The sequence below is a fragment of the Triticum aestivum genome, chromosome 5A (assembly GCF_018294505.1).
Source record: "Triticum aestivum cultivar Chinese Spring chromosome 5A, IWGSC CS RefSeq v2.1, whole genome shotgun sequence".
NCBI lineage: Eukaryota > Viridiplantae > Streptophyta > Magnoliopsida > Poales > Poaceae > Triticum > Triticum aestivum.
In genome coordinates this window covers 702481510-702500270 of record NC_057806.1, presented here as the reverse complement: position 1 = coordinate 702500270, position 18761 = coordinate 702481510, and the positions used below count along the sequence as shown (strand labels likewise).

The 18761-nt window shown below is 42.0% G+C and overlaps 3 protein-coding genes across 3 annotated transcripts; all 3 read left to right on the top strand.

Annotated features, from left to right (window-relative positions):
• Positions 1-322: 322 nt before the first annotated feature.
• On the top strand, positions 323-12219 carry LOC123106138 (uncharacterized). Its single transcript, XM_044528355.1, has 29 exons — positions 323-571; positions 657-1318; positions 1397-1604; positions 1711-2034; positions 2235-2385; positions 2462-2599; positions 3060-3141; positions 3725-3993; positions 4077-4190; positions 4327-4565; positions 4799-5026; positions 5108-5257; positions 5749-5886; positions 5990-6220; positions 6317-6444; positions 6854-6974; positions 7558-7722; positions 8316-8463; positions 8591-8691; positions 8894-9043; positions 9358-9405; positions 9476-9583; positions 9941-10015; positions 10134-10184; positions 10248-10394; positions 10487-10617; positions 10860-10947; positions 11108-11167; positions 11249-12219. The coding sequence occupies exons 1-29, from the start codon at positions 431-433 to the stop codon at positions 12032-12034; spliced, it is 5382 nt and encodes a 1793-aa protein (XP_044384290.1). The 5' UTR covers positions 323-430; the 3' UTR covers positions 12035-12219.
• Positions 12220-12703: 484 nt separating this feature from the next.
• Positions 12704-13815, top strand: LOC123108530 (germin-like protein 8-5). The gene is made up of 2 exons (XM_044530307.1): positions 12704-12934; positions 13075-13815. The coding sequence occupies exons 1-2, from the start codon at positions 12814-12816 to the stop codon at positions 13641-13643; spliced, it is 690 nt and encodes a 229-aa protein (XP_044386242.1). The 5' UTR covers positions 12704-12813; the 3' UTR covers positions 13644-13815.
• Positions 13816-16961: 3146 nt separating this feature from the next.
• LOC123108529 (germin-like protein 8-5) lies at positions 16962-17799 on the top strand. The gene is made up of 2 exons (XM_044530306.1): positions 16962-17082; positions 17217-17799. Exons 1-2 carry the CDS (start codon positions 16962-16964, stop codon positions 17783-17785), a joined length of 690 nt encoding a protein of 229 aa, XP_044386241.1. The 3' UTR covers positions 17786-17799.
• The last annotated feature ends 962 nt before the right edge of the window (positions 17800-18761 follow it).

The window sequence follows — 18761 nt, the reverse complement described above, 5'->3', positions numbered from 1 at the left end:
GATATATAGATAAACATTGGCTTAAGAAGAATATAATTAATTTTATTAAACATCTCTTTAAGCATCTTTCATTGTACTCACTCTGTTCCATATTGGATGTAATAACGTCTTATATTACGGGACAGAGGGAGGTGTAGAATTTTTATTTGAAGAAAAGTACTTATCTTTAATTGAAGAAGCTTTTTTAAGGAAATAATTTTTTTGAGGCAAATTTAGGGAAATAACTTTTTTATTTTGAGACATGGGAAAGAAGTTTTTTTTTTGAGAGATCGACATGGGAAAGAAGTGTTTGTGACTTGTGAGTTGTGACCGGAAGCAGCACGGCAGTAGAGCAGCCGATTTCCCCGGCCCGGCCCAAGCTCTCCAAAGCCACCACTTTTGGTTTGGTTTCTCCCTTCCCTCCGGCCGGCGCCGCCACCATCCACCACCCATGGCGCTCGCCGCCCTCGAGAGCTGCTTCCGCGCCGTCCCGCCCGAGGCCGTCGCCGCCGTCGTAGACTGCGTGCTCGCCTCCTCCCCCTCCGCCTCGCCCTCTGAGTTCTTCCGCTCCCTCCTCGACTCCTTCCCCAAGGTACTGCTCACTTCCCCCAGCGACCGTCTCTCTCTTCCGTCCCCACAAGCTTCCACTCAACCCTCTTTCTTATCCTTCCTTGCAGGCGCAGGACGGCGGCCACGGCCATGCCGCCGCCCTCTCCCACGCCGCCGCGCTCTGCCATCTGCTCCCCCGCCTCGGCGACGACCCCAGGGACGCCCTGCGCGCGCTGCTCTGGGGGGTCTTCCTGCCGCTCCTCCGCCGGGAGGACGCCCAGCCCAGCCGGCTCCAGCAGCAGGCGACCGCGCTCATGTGCGACGCCGTCTCCAGCGCCCGGTCCTGGGACCTGCTCGGAGCCACCATCCTGCCCTTCTGCGTCCGGTCCTGCGCTGCTGCAATGGCTTTGCCCACCACCCACCAGTATGATGGTGACGACTCCATTGTGTACCGCTACCACTGGGACGCTGCTGTCGCCCCGGATGATGGGCTGTCAGGGGAGGCAGGGCTGCTGCCGCTCTCCAGGGCCACCGCGCTCCTGGCGTCGTTGCTCGGAGACGCGCTGAAGAGGAGAAGGGAGACCCATGAGGAGGGCGCCGATGCTTCGCTGGATGCATTGGTGCAGAATTTGACCTGGGACCTGTCCAGGCTGGTGCTCAAGATGTTTGACCTCGGCCAAGAGTATCGGTCTTGCGCCACCCGGGTCCTCCTGCAGCCTATGCTGACTTCACTAGCAGATGTTTCTTGCGTCACCGTCGAGTTCGGTGCGGTCCAGCTTAAGCTATCTAGGTCGGCCTTCTTTCCTGAGCTGTTGGAACATGATAGTTTAAATTGTTTTGCTCAAGTTAATCTTTCTCTGGCATACAGGTCTGGTTTCTTGGAGTCCATTTGGAACTCCTGTGTCTCTCTGTTCTCTCTTGGCCGCCCTGAGCGGCTGGATGCGTACGCTATACTCTCTCTGTACTTCTCGGTGTTGAAATCGGGACATCAGGGTGCTATCCCTGGAGCTGACGAGGTCCAGAACTTTGATCTAAGGAATGTCACTGAGTTTTGGGATGAACTACGCAGGGGGCTGGTAAGCCATTTACTAGTTAATTACTTTGCTATTTGTACCAAATTTTGGAACTACGCCGTCAAGTTTCACATGGGGGTAACACATTTTGACTTTCCCTACACACCAGGTTGATAAGGACTCTTCAATAAGGAAGCAGGCCTTTTACGTCTTGAAAACATCGTTAAGCATATTTTCTTTTGGAAATGATGGGAGCCAGCGATGCTCTGGCAGGAGCCCAGCTGCTTTGCCTGGTCAAGACAAATCAAATGCCGCTGTGACAAAAAAAGAAAGGTGGGCTAACAAAGAGGCCAAGTCCCTAGGTGTTGAAGAAATCAAGCAATCAGATGAACAATGTTCAAGTGGTCAAGACCGATGGAAGGTCTTTCTGTTACTCTATGAGATGCTCCAGGAGTTTGGGACACATTTAGTTGAGGCAGCCTGGGCACACCAGGTTAGTTCCTTTCTGCATGTTTCTCTTATCAAACTATTCACAGCAAGATATGTTAATTGCCTGCGATACTTAATTTAGTATCTGTTAAATCTTAGGTGGCTAAATATTCACTCAGTACTATGACAACACGACAATAGATTAATCAATCACTACACACTTCTTTGCTTCAACTGCCTAACATGTTTAAAAATAATGCTCAGGTGCTGTTATTGTTTGAGTCTACACCACAGAGTGACTATTTGAATCACATATCATACAGAGCTTTTCATGCTCAGATGGAATCCGTGGAAGGAATTTTCAACTGGATGACGGTACTGTGGGAGCGTGGGTTTACTCAGGATAATCCTCAAGGTCAGTACTGATAGTATGTACATGGTATATATGTTTAGAATGTTGCTTAATCTGCTTTTATGAATGCCCTTTGCAGTGCGGTGCCTGGTAATGCAATCCTTTTTGGATATTGAATGGGAACGTTACAAAGGCTACGCCCAAATGGTCCCTAGAGGCTTTGTTCTTGGCCCTCTCATACGTGGTTTGAATGATGTAGTTCATCATAAGGATTTTGGTTAGTTCATTTGTTTTTCACTTCATTCAATAGTTATTCTGTTGAATTCAAATATGTGCTTTACTTCGCACTTTACAGTGCAGTTTACTTCTTCTTGGTAATTTTTCAGGGACCTCCTTAGATACAGAAGTACCATTTTTGAACGAAATAGATAAAATAATTGTAGAAGCATTTCTTTGTTTATGTTTTCCTTTGCAGCAGATTTGGATTGAAATTTTGTTAGCATTTTGGGTAACTTGATTGCATGTGATAGTTCCTCTGTTCTTAGTTATGGATTTTGTCCTTGGGCAATTATTTTACATTTCACTGTTTGCATTGCAATACATCTGACATGCCCTTGTTTAGTGATCCATGATGCTTATCAGATTTTTTTTCTTTTATGGCATATTTGCTTTCTTATGGCACACTGTTCAACAGATCATTCATGCTCAGCTGAGCTGTCTGCTTAAATTATTTGTAGGTGTTGGTGGTGTGTATAATTCAGAAGCCATAAAAGGTGCAGAGAGGTTTTTCAGCAATTATGCCCGGAAATTGACGATACGGTACTACTTCTCGGATAACTACTGCCCTTTGTGCCTGTTTCAGGATTTGTGGCACTTTCTCTTATTGTATATATGAGAGCTGATAATTTGGACTATGTAAATGAGTTTGCTTGTGCAACACTTTCTGTTATTGTTTAACTTATACATTAATTAAAGGGTGCCAACATGTATCATAATGAGTACTCTCTCCGTCCCAAAATAAGTGTCTCAACTCTGTACTAACTTTAGTACAAAGTTGAGACACTTATTTTGGGACGGAGGGAGTATTAAACTTGACTTTTGCAGTATTGTGTATTTTTTTGGTTGAAAGGTTACTGTGTACTCAATATATATATGTGCAGTATATAGTTCGGACAACATAATTAGATAGAGCTTATGCTTAAATGCTACATCTGCAAGAATTCACATATGTTGAATCATATTGTGACCTATCTGAACTCGTTACTATATCAAATGGGACTATCTGTGTTATTGTGTGACCAAACGCTACACATAACTTTTGTTTAGTTTGTTTTCAATAGTTTCACTGGCTTCTGGCAGTGTCCTTCTGAAACCTTATTTTTCTCTTTCTTTTATTTTTCAGTGAGCGTTTACATCTGGTTTGGAGTCTGGCATCTGCTGCTAAACAAGATTCATTTGGCCGACCAGGATTAATGACTCTTGCATTCTGTACTGCGTCATGCGCTTGTCAGTCAGATACACATGACTTACCATGTGGGTCTGCTGTCAACGAATTGGCAAAATGCAATGGAGATACATCTATAGCAGTCAATACTGCGGATTTTTTAGATGCCTTATGGGTTCTTAGTGAGAGGAGTAAACACCACTTTAATCCAAAGTATCGCCTAAAAGGTTGGAAATCTTTCTACTGGAAGAAATTTGGAAGTAGTGTTAACTAATGCATTATCAAATTGTTAACTTGAAGTCAAATGCAGTTTGTGAACAGGTTATCAAAGCCGTAGCATCGTTGACAAGTGCAGCTGAAATTCCACTCAATCAGCTTTTTAATTTCATTTCCACAATACCTCGAGAGTGTACTGATTCTACTGGTAGGTAAATACAAAAACGGCAAAATGTTTGTCTGCAGCATCTGCTTTGAAGTTATAATCCATTGAGGATAACTAAACAGTTACATTTGCTTCTATTATCATCTATTCTTTGTTTCACATCGCGTTTTCATTGTAGGACCACTGAGGGGTACAGTCCAGAAATGGCTTCTTCAGAAAAAAGAATGTTCTGAGAGGAACACTTTGTTGGATGAGCTTATTGATTTCCCGACCACCTTCATGAAGCACACAGGCATAGAGGGGTCGTATTTATATGATGACGAGGATGTGGGCGCATGGGAAGCTGAAGCACGGAGGTGGGCTAGGACCCTTCTTCTTGTAACCTCAGAGGAACATCATTTCAAGCAAATATTTACGGTATATTTGGCTTGTCGCCTGCTTTTATGTCTCTAGAAAGCATACATTGCTATGGAGCAAATAGGTTCTTTTTGGGTATCTGTATTATGCTCATTTCTGGAAGCTGAATTGTATAGCTGGGCTCTGGTCGGTCGCCTATCAGTAGCCCATGATACTTACATCTGCATTGAAGTTATGTTTTTCTTGTGTAATTGAAATTAACTTTTTGTTTAAAATATCCTTTTTTTTTGCAGTTCCTGGAGAATTGTGGTATCAAGCTTTCTGAACATTCTTCAACGAGAAAATGTGCTGACGTGAAGTTTTTTATCATCATTATATGCTTGATCGAGGAGCTTGAAGTGAGACAGAAAAAGCTTGTTCACCAAAATAATGCAATCGCCGGTGGAGGTTCAGATATGACAAATGGATTAGAGCACCATGCTCTCACTCAGATGTTTGAAAAATCATTGCTTTCAGTTCTGGTAACCTGTTTTTCTATAAAATGTAACTGCCGACTCTTTCTATAATGGCCTTTATATTATCTTTCATGTGTCTTACTGTAGGAAAATATGGTGGCCTTCAGCAAGCAATCTTGCTCAGTTTTCTGGTTAAAAAATACAGACATGGATTTACCATGTTCTATTAAAGGAAAGCTTGGAGGTCCGAGTCAACGTCGTTTAGCTACTTCTATAACCTCTTCAGTGTTGCAGTGTGTATGTCCCTTCCTAATAAATTTAGTTGAGATTATAGCATTTAGCTATCTGGCGGGTTATATTTATTGCTTGTAAAAGGTCCAATTTAGCATGTTTCATGTTGTCTTCCAGAGATAGTGTTATCTTACTTATGCAGCAAATAAGATACAAATATATCTTCGCAGGGATATAATAGAATTTGCTTATTTGATAGGGATTTACCATGTCTCTGTGCTAATCAAACACACATTTTTCTTGTACTGTTCTTTTGAACCATGCTAATGTCGTGCAAGTTACAACTGTGGTGTGTATATTCTTCAATAGTTCATTTGATCAGAAACTGTGTTCATCTTCTCTGTATGAAGCATGCAATAATATTACGACTGTTGATAACCCCCCTCCCCCCATGGCTGTATTCTGGAAAAAGTAATATAGGGGTGCCTAGATCTCCTGTTAAAGTGCCTACCATTTAATCATATAACTTCGCTAACTTCTATTGTAACATTTCACAGATTTGGTCTATGAGGTGTGCTAGTTCTGTTGTCTCATGGTGTAACCACTACACCTCTGATGTTTCTTTTCATTCAGCATTTTCATTCCTCTGGGAATTCTGTTGGGAAGTGATCCAGCATTGTACTTATGCCACTGAGGTTGGTTGCTTTTTTAATGTTTGGCTGAATATTTATTCCTCAGTGTCTTGCAGTTTCTCTATGTAAGTTTTTATGCCTGATTAATGCTTTTCTCCTTGACAAGACTGGAGCTGAACTTCACTTGGCAGCTTATGAAGCTCTAGCTTATGTTCTAGCAGCTCTATGTACTGCTCCCTTTTCTCAGTTTCTGGATTTTGTGGAAGCAAAGCAAACAAACCAAACCATCATATTATCATTGGATCTTCTGGCGACCACTTTTCTTGGTAATATAAACAATCTCCTTACAAATGGAGTCCTAACACGAAGCAGACGAGCTGTTTTAATGTGTTGGAAGGTGAGAATAACTCTTGCTTCCCTTTGTAATGTCCATGGCTCAGTTCTGTAGAAAGTACATTAGTCAAACAACTCCTAATTATTGATTTTGATTTAGTGGCTTTGTGTAGACTCCCTTTTATCAATTTCTGGCTGCTGTGATGAGAATGAATCTCAGATGAAGACATTAGGCTCCTTTTATTCAGATTCAACCCTCCAGTCAATCTTTCTTGATATCACTGAAAGGCGAGTATAACATTCCCTTGCAACTTCTTTATTCTTTATGTATACTTGGTAAACAAATCGTGGGAGTATTGCCTGTGGAAATGTTCAAAACCATACTCACTACTTCTTTACCTATAGCATGCTTGATAGTTGCAACATTTTCAGTACTTGTTTCCCGAGTCTAATTTCGTGAGTATTTGTAGCATTTCTTTACTTATTCAGTACCCAAGTTATCTAAAGGAGTGCATAATAGCATTCAATTTGCCTTTCTCTAATAGATACCGGTGTTATGTTTAAAGTCTGAACATGGTTATATTTTGCTTTGGTTCTTTTTATCTTGTTTTCTGTAAATACTTCAACTTATTTTCTGAGGTACTTATTTATGTATCTTTTCACTTCTATCTCACTTATTTATTTTTAATCTTTGCAGTCTTGAAAATGCTGGCGAGAATTCTGTTGTATCCATCCTTAGATGCGTGAGGTCTGTTTTGGGGCTTATACACTTAAATAGGAGCCACCAAAATTTATCCTCTCTGGGCATCAGTTATGAGGTACTATTCATGGTGCCTTTTCTTTTTTGTGTGCAACTATAGCTATTTAATATCGAAACCCTTGCTGCTTACACTAGAGGGTATCCACATGTTTTTTCTTTTTTGGGTTTTCTTTATGCGTCACACCCAGTGGTACTCCCTCTGTTTCTTTTTACTCCGCATATAAGTTTTGGTCAAAGTCAAACTACACAAAGTTTGACCAAATTTATATTAAAAATATGAACATCTACAATACTAAAACTATATAATATGAAAATACATTTGATGGTGCATCTGAAAATATTAATTTCGTATTGTGAATGTTGATATTTTTTAATATAAAATTAGTCAAACTTTACCAAGCTTGACTTTGACCAAATCTTATATGCAGACTAAAAAGAAACGGAGGGAGTACTATATTTGCATGAAAAATCTTAATAGTTTTCAACATATCAACAGTCAAAGTTAGGAAGTTGGACTGTTTGACAGCCCGAGTTTTAAAATATATGAAACGCCATATAATTTTGGATGTATGGGGCAAGTTTTCTTTCTGCAACTTCTGCTTGTTTTTATGGAATTGATACCCCATGTTTATTTGCTGCAGATGATGATGCAATTGGTAAAGTCTTCCTGGGTCTTGCACCTTAGCTGCAATAAACGCAGGGTCACACCAATTGCTGCACTACTGTCCGCAATATTGCACCCATCAATCTTTCCCAATTTGGAAATGCACCAGACAAATGAAAAAGGGCCAGGCCCTTTGAAATGGGTCAGTTCTGACATACACTCTGCATTACGTCACTGTCTTTTTACTTAACACATTCTTCTTGTTCTTGTTCCCCCTGCTGAAAACTGTAGACGAGGCCCTGATAGTACATTCTTGTTCTTTAATTGAATGAAGGGCTAGCAGAAATAAATGCCTACTTGCTGCTGCTGTTGCTGTGTGTCTTTTCGTTGCCTGTTCTGCTAAAGTAGCACTGTTTTGTTATGCGTGATCTGTGTATAATACTTAGGCATGCTTTTAGTTATTTTTCACTGGAAAGCCTTCTCCTCATATGATTCTTGTTATATATTTTATGAATGGCTAAATGAAACCTAACGACTGCAAAGCCTGGCCTGTGCTAGAGGGAATCAGGAGAACACCAGAATGCTTTGTAACAGAAGTGGTGGTCAACAAATTTCATCACCTCAATTTCACCTGTTCCCCAGCTTGGCCTTGTTCTGTTCTGTAACAAAGATTACATTACATCTTTATGTAATTTGTCAATGGATAATTAAGTTGTTCTTTTTAGTACTACTTTTTTTGCATGTTATAACTCATAAGGCGTGATGTACCACTGTAACTCTTTTTTTGGTTTCCAGTTTGTCGAGACTCTTCTTAATGAAGGCTCAAAGAGTCCTCGAACTATTCGCCTGGCAGCTTTGCACTTGAGTGGTCTATGGTTGATGTACCCCAAAACTCTTAGATTTTACATGGAGGAACTTAAGCTATTAGCATTATATGGATCTGGTATGTTATACAATATATTTTCTAATAGTTTTTTTAAAGTTCGTCTTCTTCTTCCCGCTCGTGCCTTTGTAATAAGGCCTGGTGATATGCTGTTGTATATTCTAACTTTCTTTACAACTTAAAATAGTGGCATTCGATGAAGATTTTGAAGCTGAACTGTCCGAAAATCACGAGGCAAGATTTGAAGTTTCCATGCTAGCGCAAAGTCCAGACCGTGAATTCACAGAGGTAAACCTTGAAACCTGGGGTACAAGACATATATTACCTTCATAAGTTAATCAGTATAATTACTGTGCTTTTCTCAACTGTTGTTCATTTTTTAACTGTTATAGTACTAATGGCGTGAAATAATTTGAACCTTTTCCTTTCTTTTAAATCGCCAACCTAACAGTTAACTTACAGTTTAAATGCGTTGCCAATGTTATTGCAGGTGTTCATTAATACAGAATTGTATGCCCGTGTTTCAGTTGCTGCTCTATTTCATCAGCTATGGAAGCAAATCAAAGAAAAGAGCAAATTGGAGGCAGAAGAAGCTCTTCAATGTGGCAAACTATTTCTGCTGAAACTTCTGGATTCAGCGGTACCGTTTTCAGACTTAAGTTCTATCTATGGGCCAGGATTAGCCATCTTATGCAATGCTGTCTCAAGTTTTCTGTATGCTGTCATTGTTTCTTACTCGACAACCAGTATGGTTATACCGTGTCAAAGTCATTGGATGCCTTTGTACATATTTCCAATGAATTTTGATGTGTCAAATACCACTTTAGCAACTGTACAACATACAACCAGATTCTGAAACTTGTCTGATGTTACAAACTTGCCGATCATACTTACTTCTGAAGTCCTACTTAAATGAGTGATTTCTGATGCTTTGTATTTGCTCTGTTTCTACAGGTGAATGACAATGATCTCTCGAAAGAACTTTACAAGAAATACAGCAGTGTAAGCATGTTTCTTTGTATCGAAAACCTTGCTGTTTTGTGCCATATTTCTGAAACATCCATCTTATCAGGTACATAGGCGCAAAGTTCGTGTGTGGCAGATGATATGTGTTTTGTCACACTATGTAGAGGAAGACATAGTTGAGGAAGTGACATCTACTGTTCACCCCTGTCTTTACGTAAGGATATTCTTAATCTTATGTGCTTTGCACTTTTGCTTTATGCAATCGTATATAATATATATATCTAGACTTTCTGTAGGTCGCTTCAAACAGGTCGAATAGTCTTAGTTTTCTCTTCAGAGTTTAAATTCTGAAGGATTTAGCACATTTAGATATCAACTTGGAGATCTATAACATTTAGAGATCAATTTATTTTCCATGCATAATTTCCATTTTATGCAATTGTATATAATCAAACCTGTCTCGAGTTTAAATTCTTAAGGATCTAGAACATTTAGAGATCAATTTATTTTCCATGCATAATTGCTATTTTACTGCATTGCAAGGTCAAATGACACACTTTTGTCTGTGCAGAGAAATAACCTACCTGCTGTCCGGCAGTACTTGGAGACGTTTGCTATACTTATTTACTTAAAATTTCCAACACTGGTGAGAGCTCCTTCATGTCAATGCTTGTTGACCTGTGCGACCATTACACACTTCTTTAGATGTCAGTACAATCTCCTTGTCTGTAACCATTGACCTTTCTGATGATTATTATTTGCAGGCTGAAGCACAGCTTGTTCCTATTTTTAATGACCACGGAATGCGACAACAGGTGAACATTTAGTGAGATGTCTTTCCATTTTGGTCTGTATATTTATGCATCTCCTCTTTGCAGGCACTATCTTCATATGTTTTTATAGCAGCAAACGTAATCCTCCATTCAGGGGAGCTGGTTGTCCAGAGAAACCATCTTAATCAACTGCTTCCTCCAATAATTTCATTTTTGACATCCCATCATCACAGTCTACGTAGTTTCACTCAGGTAAAACTATGTACTTAAAAATTATGCGGGGCTACATTTTTCTCAAGCGTTATATTTGTACTAGTCGACTGAAGATCTATATTGTACCACAGCTACTTGTCCACGCTGTTTTTTCCAAGTTGTGGCATATTTTGCAACTAGAAAGCTCAGAAAATCCATCCATCGAGAGGAGGTGCTTTCAAGATTTGAAAAAGTATCTGGCAGAGAATACCGACTGCGCAAGGTACATCCACATACTCTGTTTTCTTTTGTTTATTAGCTAGGCTATATACTGGGCATCACCCTATTAAAACTTCTCTCAATATACTACCATCAGGAGTTTTAGTGAGGAACTTTCCTCCCGTACCTGTACTGTCAACTCATATACCCTACTTGTTTTCCTTTTCTGAATCTAGAAAAGATCCTCAAGGTGTTAATATAATTTTCATCTTGAATGTCTTTATCATTCATATGTTTTGATTTCAGGCTAAGAGTTTCAATCGAAGGTTTCCTTGATGTTTTTGATCCTGATATATCTGGGACTCCACCGGGAATATTTACGGCCCGCATTGAGGTTCGTGTATTCTCTGTCCCCAAGAAATTTAAGGCCACTATTCATTTTGTCAGGAAATGAGTAACATGGAGGATTCTAGGGACGTTATTATGTTTTTTATACAGCACTGAACCTTTCGGCATTTCTGTTATAATTTTGAATATGCTGTTTTTTTATGCAGTCGTCTGGCTTTGAATGTGTTCCAGTGTCGGTGTTGGAGCGAGTAAATAACTTTTTGAATGTAAGCACTTTGAACTTGAGGTATCTTCTTGTGTTGCTTGAAACTGCATCCCCCTAATTATTTCGCTGTATGTACCATCAGGACGTGAGGGAGGAGCTGAGGCATTCTATGATAAAGGATTCAGCAACAATCAAGAACGAGGGTCTGGCGGTGAGAAAACACGAGGAGGGCACCGAAGAGAAGATAGTAGCCAGTCAAGATTTCCAGAAGAAGATCATACCCCACCGGGACTCGGAGCAAGCAGCGAGCAGCAACAGCGCGGTCATGGGCAACAATGACATCTCACGACTGCTCTTCGAGATGGAGGAAGACGACGACACGTTCAACCTTGCGGTGGAATCAAGGAAGGAGGCGGCGGAGACTGTGAGGCAGAGCCGGCAGGATCTGATCGTGGTGGCGTCGCTGGTGGAGCGGATCCCGAACCTGGCGGGGCTGACCCGGACGTGCGAGATATTCAGGGCGGGCGGGCTGGCGGTGGGGGACATGGGGGTGGTCCAGGACAAGCAGTTCCGGCTGATCAGCGTGACTGCGGAGAAGTGGGTGCCGATGGTGGAGGTGCCGGTGGAGAGCGTGAGGGCGTTTTTACAGAGGAAGCGGGCGGAGGGGTACACGGTGGTGGGTCTGGAGCAGACAGCCAACAGCGTGGCGCTAGACGAGTTTGTGTTCCCGGCCAAGACGGTGGTGGTGCTGGGCAGGGAGAAGGAGGGCATCCCGGTGGACATCATCCAGGAGGCGGTGGATGTTTGCGTCGAGATCCCGCAGCTTGGCGTCGTCCGGTCACTCAACGTACATGTCAGCGCCGCCATCGCCATCTGGGACTACACCCGCCAGCAGCGCGCCCGCTCCTCCTCCTCATCCTCGCTGTAGGTAGCTTCCGGTTCTCCTTCCTGTTGGAGTAAACCAGAGAAGGCTGCCATGTGTGTTGTTGTAAGATGCATGGACCTGATCATCCATGACAAAACTGGTCATGAACCTTCCTTAGCCAGGACTAGATTGTTAGATTTATGCACTGAACTGGTCATGCATGATGAAAGCACTTTGCAAGATGTTAACCACTCTTGTTAAGATCAGATGAAAAGTTCCTGCTCTCCATCGCCGTGTCGTCGTCTTCGCTTCTTGCCGCAAGCACTCAACCTCTTGGAGAGAAATTTGACCAGGCATGATGTATATCTGATTGACTTTCATAACAGGGGCTGCTACATATAATAGTTGTATTAGGTGCACTCATGCATGGATTGACATGCCACGATTTCATATTTGACCAGGCATAGTTGACACAATCCAGACTGTTACTCATATCTAATCCTCAGCCGTACATCAGATGGAGTAGCTTAATTTGCATCTTTATTTATAAATTATTAAAGGGGAAATGTGTCCCTAAGGCACACTAAAAGGGAACTTGATGGTAATATATCAAAGATTTGAGTATGGCTGACCACGTCTCAAAAGTTTATGCGAAATAACCTAGTAGTCACCAGCCAGAGACCATTTCTATGGGTTGCTCCTTTCCACTTGACTATGTCCATTGCCCACAGGTTCATACTGCTTGTTGCGCCTATATAAACACATGCTTCCCCTGCATACTCAAACCATCACTCACACACAGGAAAACAAGAGAAAAGAAGAGTGAAAGAAGCTCAAATCAAATGGCATCCTCCCCTTCCTTCCTTCTCCTTGCCGCTCTTCTTGCCTTGGTCTCATGGCAGGCCATTGCCTCCGACCCTGGCCCGCTCCAGGACTTTTGTGTCGCCGACATGCATTCACCAGGTACTACTTAACTTCCTGCTTTCTCGTCCTGCTACCACCAAATACATATGTTGAAATAAATTTCTGAAAATTATATGCATGTTAAAACGGCTTTCTAGTAATACCTAAGCTTACCCTCTACATCTCTTCTATGCACCCAGTGCGTGTCAATGGATTTGTTTGCAAGAACCCGATGGAGGTCAATGCTGATGACTTCTTCAAGGCAGCCGCCCTCGACAAGCCTAGGGTGACCAACAAGGTTGGCTCCAACGTCACCTTGATCAATGTCATGCAGATTGCCGGACTCAACACCCTCGGCATCTCAATCGCGCGCATCGACTATGCTCCCTTGGGCCAGAATCCACCACATACGCACCCCCGCGCCACTGAGATCCTCACAGTGCTCGAGGGGACACTATACGTTGGCTTTGTCACATCCAACCTGCCCGCCCCAGCTAGAAACAAGTTCTTCTCGAAGGTGCTCAACAAAGGTGATGTGTTTGTCTTCCCCGTGGGGCTCATCCACTTCCAATTCAACCCCAACCCCCATCAGCCCGCTGTTGCAATTGCCGCGCTCAGCAGCCAGAACCCAGGGGCTATCACAATTGCCAATGCAGTGTTTGGGTCAGACCCACCAATATCCGATGATGTTCTTGCCAAGGCGTTTCAGGTGGAAAAGAATACAATAGACTGGCTCCAGGCTCAGTTCTGGGAGAACAACCACAACTAAGTGAAAGGTTGGCTGATTACACAGAAGATCAGTGCGCAAATTAAGGACATGTTTGAGTTTCTAGATATGTATCCTAATCTATAAAATAAATGGAGCATATGCCATTCCATTCCGTGTCTGTAATGAGTGAATGTACTTCTACCTTCAGAATAATTGACAATATCGTTGTTTATCACACGGATATGATCTCATTTTTTTTTTGGGTTCTAATGTGTCGTATTTCTCATAAATATTTTGGATTCTTTTCCCCTTGTTCCGAAATAATAGATGGTTACGTAAAAAAGAAAGAATACATGATTATCTGGTAATCCAGTATATGTTTGATCCTAGGGTTGAACACCTAGGATTATCTTATAATACATGAGAAGTATGCGATGGTTGGAGCCCGATTGTTCTCAGGATTTAAATGTGAAAGTTGAATGTGCAAAGGTTGCAGCCTGGAATCGTTGTTCTGCTCTCTCGCTTTCTGGTGCATGCAATAAGAAATTTACGGTTCCCGCATGTAATATTTTAGCTTCCTTTTGGTTCAAACTCTTGTAAGTTCAATTTACAGTTGCTTTAATTGAAATTTGATGAGGTGTCCCGTTTTATCAAAATACTTATGTGTATTATTTTTCTTTTTCTTAAGTTGAGAACTAAAAATATGATCTTTACTAAGTGTTAGAAACTGGGCACACCGGAGACCAGGTTCCAAAAATTAGGTCCAGCATACATACAAAAAACATGCATAAATACACAAAAGAAACGATTATTACCTAAACCGCCCAAAAATGAATATTATATGATTTGTTTCTTTGTAACAAGCCTGTCATAGAAGAATTTTATCACAAAACGGACTTCGGCCGCTTGGCTGAACAATACATGGTGTTGAGCAAATCATCATACAAGATGATTAAAGAAAGCGTGGCAAACCAAGCCAAACACGCTGAGAGGAAGCACAAGAGAGGGTGGACCACCTGAAGACTCAAGCAGGACCGACGACGACATTCAACCACACACCACCTCGAAGAAACATTGGACTTTCTCGCGCCGAGACCACCTAACTTCTCTTAGCAAGACGATGTTAACTACTCTTACTAAGATCACGTGAATTGTTTCTGCTCTCTACCATCATTGTTTATGCGTGCGTGTCTTCGTCCTCATTGACACAATCCTTTAACTACTGCGTCAACCTGCAACCTTAATTTTTTTATATCACTAGGTGACTCATATTGCCTAGTTTCTCTGTTTATTTTTCCTGGAGGATGGTAAGATATTCCATTATATCTCCAACCGTGCTTTCTAATCATATGTATGTTAAGCTGCTAACACACATCTATAAACGTATAAGTACGTGTATGTCCTTTTTATCCCATGCCATATCTTGTGCACAGTTTTGTTCATGACAAATCCGGTGACAAATATATAGTTCGATTATGTTAGTGGCCACAGCTTGAAAAGCTTGGTTGCACGCATTCTGAAGCAACTTAAAAGAAGGGAGAGTGGATAAATCTAAGCAGATGACATTGTCTAGGTAGAAAACGATTGCTTTGCATCACTTGTCTTTTCTCAACTCCTCCTTGACCTCGTGCGCACCAGTTCTCACCATGACCAAGTATGTGATATCTAATAAACTATGGTGATGGGTCGTGACTTTTCGTGGAACCAACCCTCCATGCATTGTGCCGACTTGGGTGAGATGGATAAATAATCGTAATTACTACTCAGACATACACCAGATGATGCAATAGCGCTTAGGCATATTAAAAGAAAACTTGAGAAGTTTGTGCAAAACTTTAATCAAAAGCCAATAGATGATTATATGTTAATGTGCTCAGAGGTTGCAATGTTCAAGTTGAATGTGCAAAAGTTGCTTCCAGGAGTCGTTCTTGTGGTCTGTCTTTCTCGTGCATCTAAGAAGTAGTCTACGCTTCCTTTGCTATGAAACTTGTTGTTGTGGTTGTCATTAGTTCTATTTTTCCTCATTGTTCTGTTTTAGCTTCCTTTGGGTTCAAAGTCTTGTAAGTTTGATTGATCATTCTCCAGAAAAACTATTGTAGATATCTGAGTTCCAAAAAAACAATTAATATTTGAGTTGTTTCTTTGTAATAAGCTTGTGATAGAAGCAATTAAATCATCTAGAAACTTTTTTTTCTATACTAAATCTGCCAACAGACACCTCGAATAAATTAATCTGTTTATGAGTGGCTGCTTGGCCTAGTCTAGTCATTCGATGCACTATTTACTCTAGCAAAAGAAGCAGGTGAGGTCTGGTGCCATGAAGCTAGTCAGGAAGGCTAGGTTTATACACTGAACTGGTCATGCATGATAAAACTCTTCGCTAGAAGATGTTAACTAGTCTTGCTTAGATCGTATGGAAACTTCCTGCTCTCCATCGTCATGGCATTTGTATCATCTCTCCTTTTGGTTTGGTACTTCGTCCATTAATGTCGTTGCTTCTTCCTGTAAGTACTCAACCACTTCGAGAGACATCTGACCAAGTAAATATCGGATTGACATGATGATAACAAACAGGGGCTGCTACGAATCCGTTTACTACTCTGTCATCTTATGTTGCTGGAATTTCATGACAAATCTATTGGCAAATATATAATTTCGTAGTTCCAAAAGCTAGATAGCACACATAATACTATATCAACTTGTGGAGCGAACAGGAGTAGTAGTCACTCTATATGTCTTTAGTAGTCATGCACCCATGTATCAGGCTCACGTAAGAGTAGGTAACTTTGTCTATGTCGGCATCAAGCTAGAAAATAATTGTTTGCCTTGTATAACTTGGCTTTTCTCAACTGCTCTCTTTGACTGATTTCGCGGGAACCAGTTCAGACTATGACCAGGTATATGATAGTATGATAGAAACACAGGATATTTAGATATATAATTAAACTTGTGGAATTCATTTGTTTCTCTTGCTGGATATTTCTTGTTTATAAATATTTTCCTTCATTAATAATGGCGACGGGTGGTGAATTTCCCTGGAATTAGCCCTGCATGCATTGTTGAGACTCGGGTTAAATGGAGATACAATCATCGTTACTACTCAGTCGTACATCACATAGAGTTCCTTTATCTATCTGTATACGCTGCATTGCTTCATTTGAAGGGAAAACATTTATGCAAAATAGTTTAATCAGCAGCCCGAGACCATTTCAATCTGTTGGTCGGTTCCACCTGACTATGTCTATTGCTCCCGAGTTCGCACACGCCTCACTGCGCCTATATAAACACATACAACCCCTGCATGCTCAAAGCATCACTCAGGCAACAAACACAAAGAGGAACACAAGAGAAAAGAAGAGCCCAAGAAACTAAACTCAAATGGCATCATCCTCTTCCATCCTTCTCTTTGCTGCTCTTCTTGCACTGGTCTCATGGCAGGCCACTGCCTCTGATCCTAGCCCACTCCAGGACTTTTGCGTCGCCGACCTGCATTCACCACGTACTACGCACTTCATGGTTTCCTGTCATGTTATCACTAGATACGTATGTTGCAATCAGATTCTGAAAATTATATCCAAGAAAACGACTTTGTAAGATCTAACCTTAAATGTTACATCTCCTCCCTGCACCCAGTGCGTGTCAATGGGTTTGTTTGCAAGAACCCGATGGAAGTTAACGCAGTCGACTTCTTCAAGGCAGCCAACCTCGACAAGCCTAGGGTGACCAACAAGGTTGGATCCAACGTCACTTTGATCAACGTCATGCAGATTGCTGGACTCAACACCCTCGGCATCTCAATTGCGCGCATCGACTATGCTCCCTTGGGTCAGAACCCACCACATACGCACCCTCGCGCCACTGAGATCCTCACGGTGCTCGAGGGGACACTATATGTTGGCTTTGTCACATCCAACCAGCCCGCCCCCAACAGAAACAAGTTCCTTTCCAAGATGCTCAACAAAGGTGATGTGTTTGTCTTCCCCGTGGGGCTCATCCACTTCCAATTCAACCCCAACCCCCACCAGCCCGCTATTGCAATTGCCGCGCTCAGCAGCCAGAACCCAGGGGCTATCACAATTGCCAATGCAGTGTTTGGGTCGGACCCACCAATATCATATGATGTTCTTGCCAAGGCATTTCAGGTGGAAAAGAATACAATAGACTATCTCCAGGCTCAATTTTGGGAGAACAACCACAACTAAGTCAGACATTTGTTGATTACACAGAGGATTAGTGCATAAATCAAGGATTTGATTGAATATCTCGAGCATCCTTATATCTATAAAATAAATGGAGAATATGTCATGCCGCTGTGTGTCTGTAAGCCATGAATGTATTTCAATGTTATGAATAATCAACAATATCTTTTTTCATCACTCTGATATGATGCCGTATGCTATTTTGGTTATTATGTGTCATATTTCCCATAACGAACGAAAATTCAGGGTTCTTTTTCCCCTTCTCCGATACAATAGACGATTATCTAGTAATTTAATGTAAGTTTGCTGGTTTGGTTGAACACGTTGGGAAATTCCTCATATATAGTGCTTGTGTGCAATACATCTGCGGCACTATAATGTCTGCCATCGGTTATGACGAAAAAGGGGTTCCCCGCTTTATATTATATAAAGCAACCATCACCGCATTACAACCGTGTAGACCGATATAAACACACGCCACCACTGCACACAACACACACGCAAGACAAGATACAAAGGTGTCAGGCACTAACACACCACCCCACCGACTACCAAACTAACTACACATATGCGAAAAAGGCCGTTTGGAGCCGATGGAGACCTCCACCATGAACCACAATGAAGAGGTGTGACCGACAACGATGAAGCCAGGACTCCAAAATGGTGTCTCCCAGAAGGGTACGACCACTGATAGCCGCCACCGCCCGATCATGTAGATCAACTTTTCATCCGGAGCATGACTAAAGGAGCCAGAACGCCGCGACGAAGCCTACATGAAGGATACGCCGTCAATAGATGCTGCCACCATCGGCCAGTACACGGATTGGGCAAGTGATGCACCCCAGTGTTCGCACCTCCGTCGCACCCTAGCTCCGCTAAACACCCGCAACCAAGCCACCCGCGTGGCCATGGCTGCCCGCTCGCACCTGAGACGCACACTCCGCCTACGAATGTCGCGCCTCCTACCGCCAGGGCTGCC

Coding starts and splice junctions, on each gene's coding strand:
- LOC123106138 (XM_044528355.1), top strand. CDS start 431: ATGGCGCTCGCCGCCCTCGAGAGCTGCTTCCGCGCCGTCCCGCCCGAG. Junction 2,386..2,461: donor TACTCAGGATAATCCTCAAG/GTCAGTACTGAT, acceptor TGCCCTTTGCAG/TGCGGTGCCTGGTAATGCAA. Junction 11,168..11,248: donor GAGTAAATAACTTTTTGAAT/GTAAGCACTTTG, acceptor ATGTACCATCAG/GACGTGAGGGAGGAGCTGAG.
- LOC123108529 (XM_044530306.1), top strand. CDS start 16,962: ATGGCATCATCCTCTTCCATCCTTCTCTTTGCTGCTCTTCTTGCACTG. Junction 17,083..17,216: donor CGCCGACCTGCATTCACCAC/GTACTACGCACT, acceptor CCCTGCACCCAG/TGCGTGTCAATGGGTTTGTT.
- LOC123108530 (XM_044530307.1), top strand. CDS start 12,814: ATGGCATCCTCCCCTTCCTTCCTTCTCCTTGCCGCTCTTCTTGCCTTG. Junction 12,935..13,074: donor CGCCGACATGCATTCACCAG/GTACTACTTAAC, acceptor CTATGCACCCAG/TGCGTGTCAATGGATTTGTT.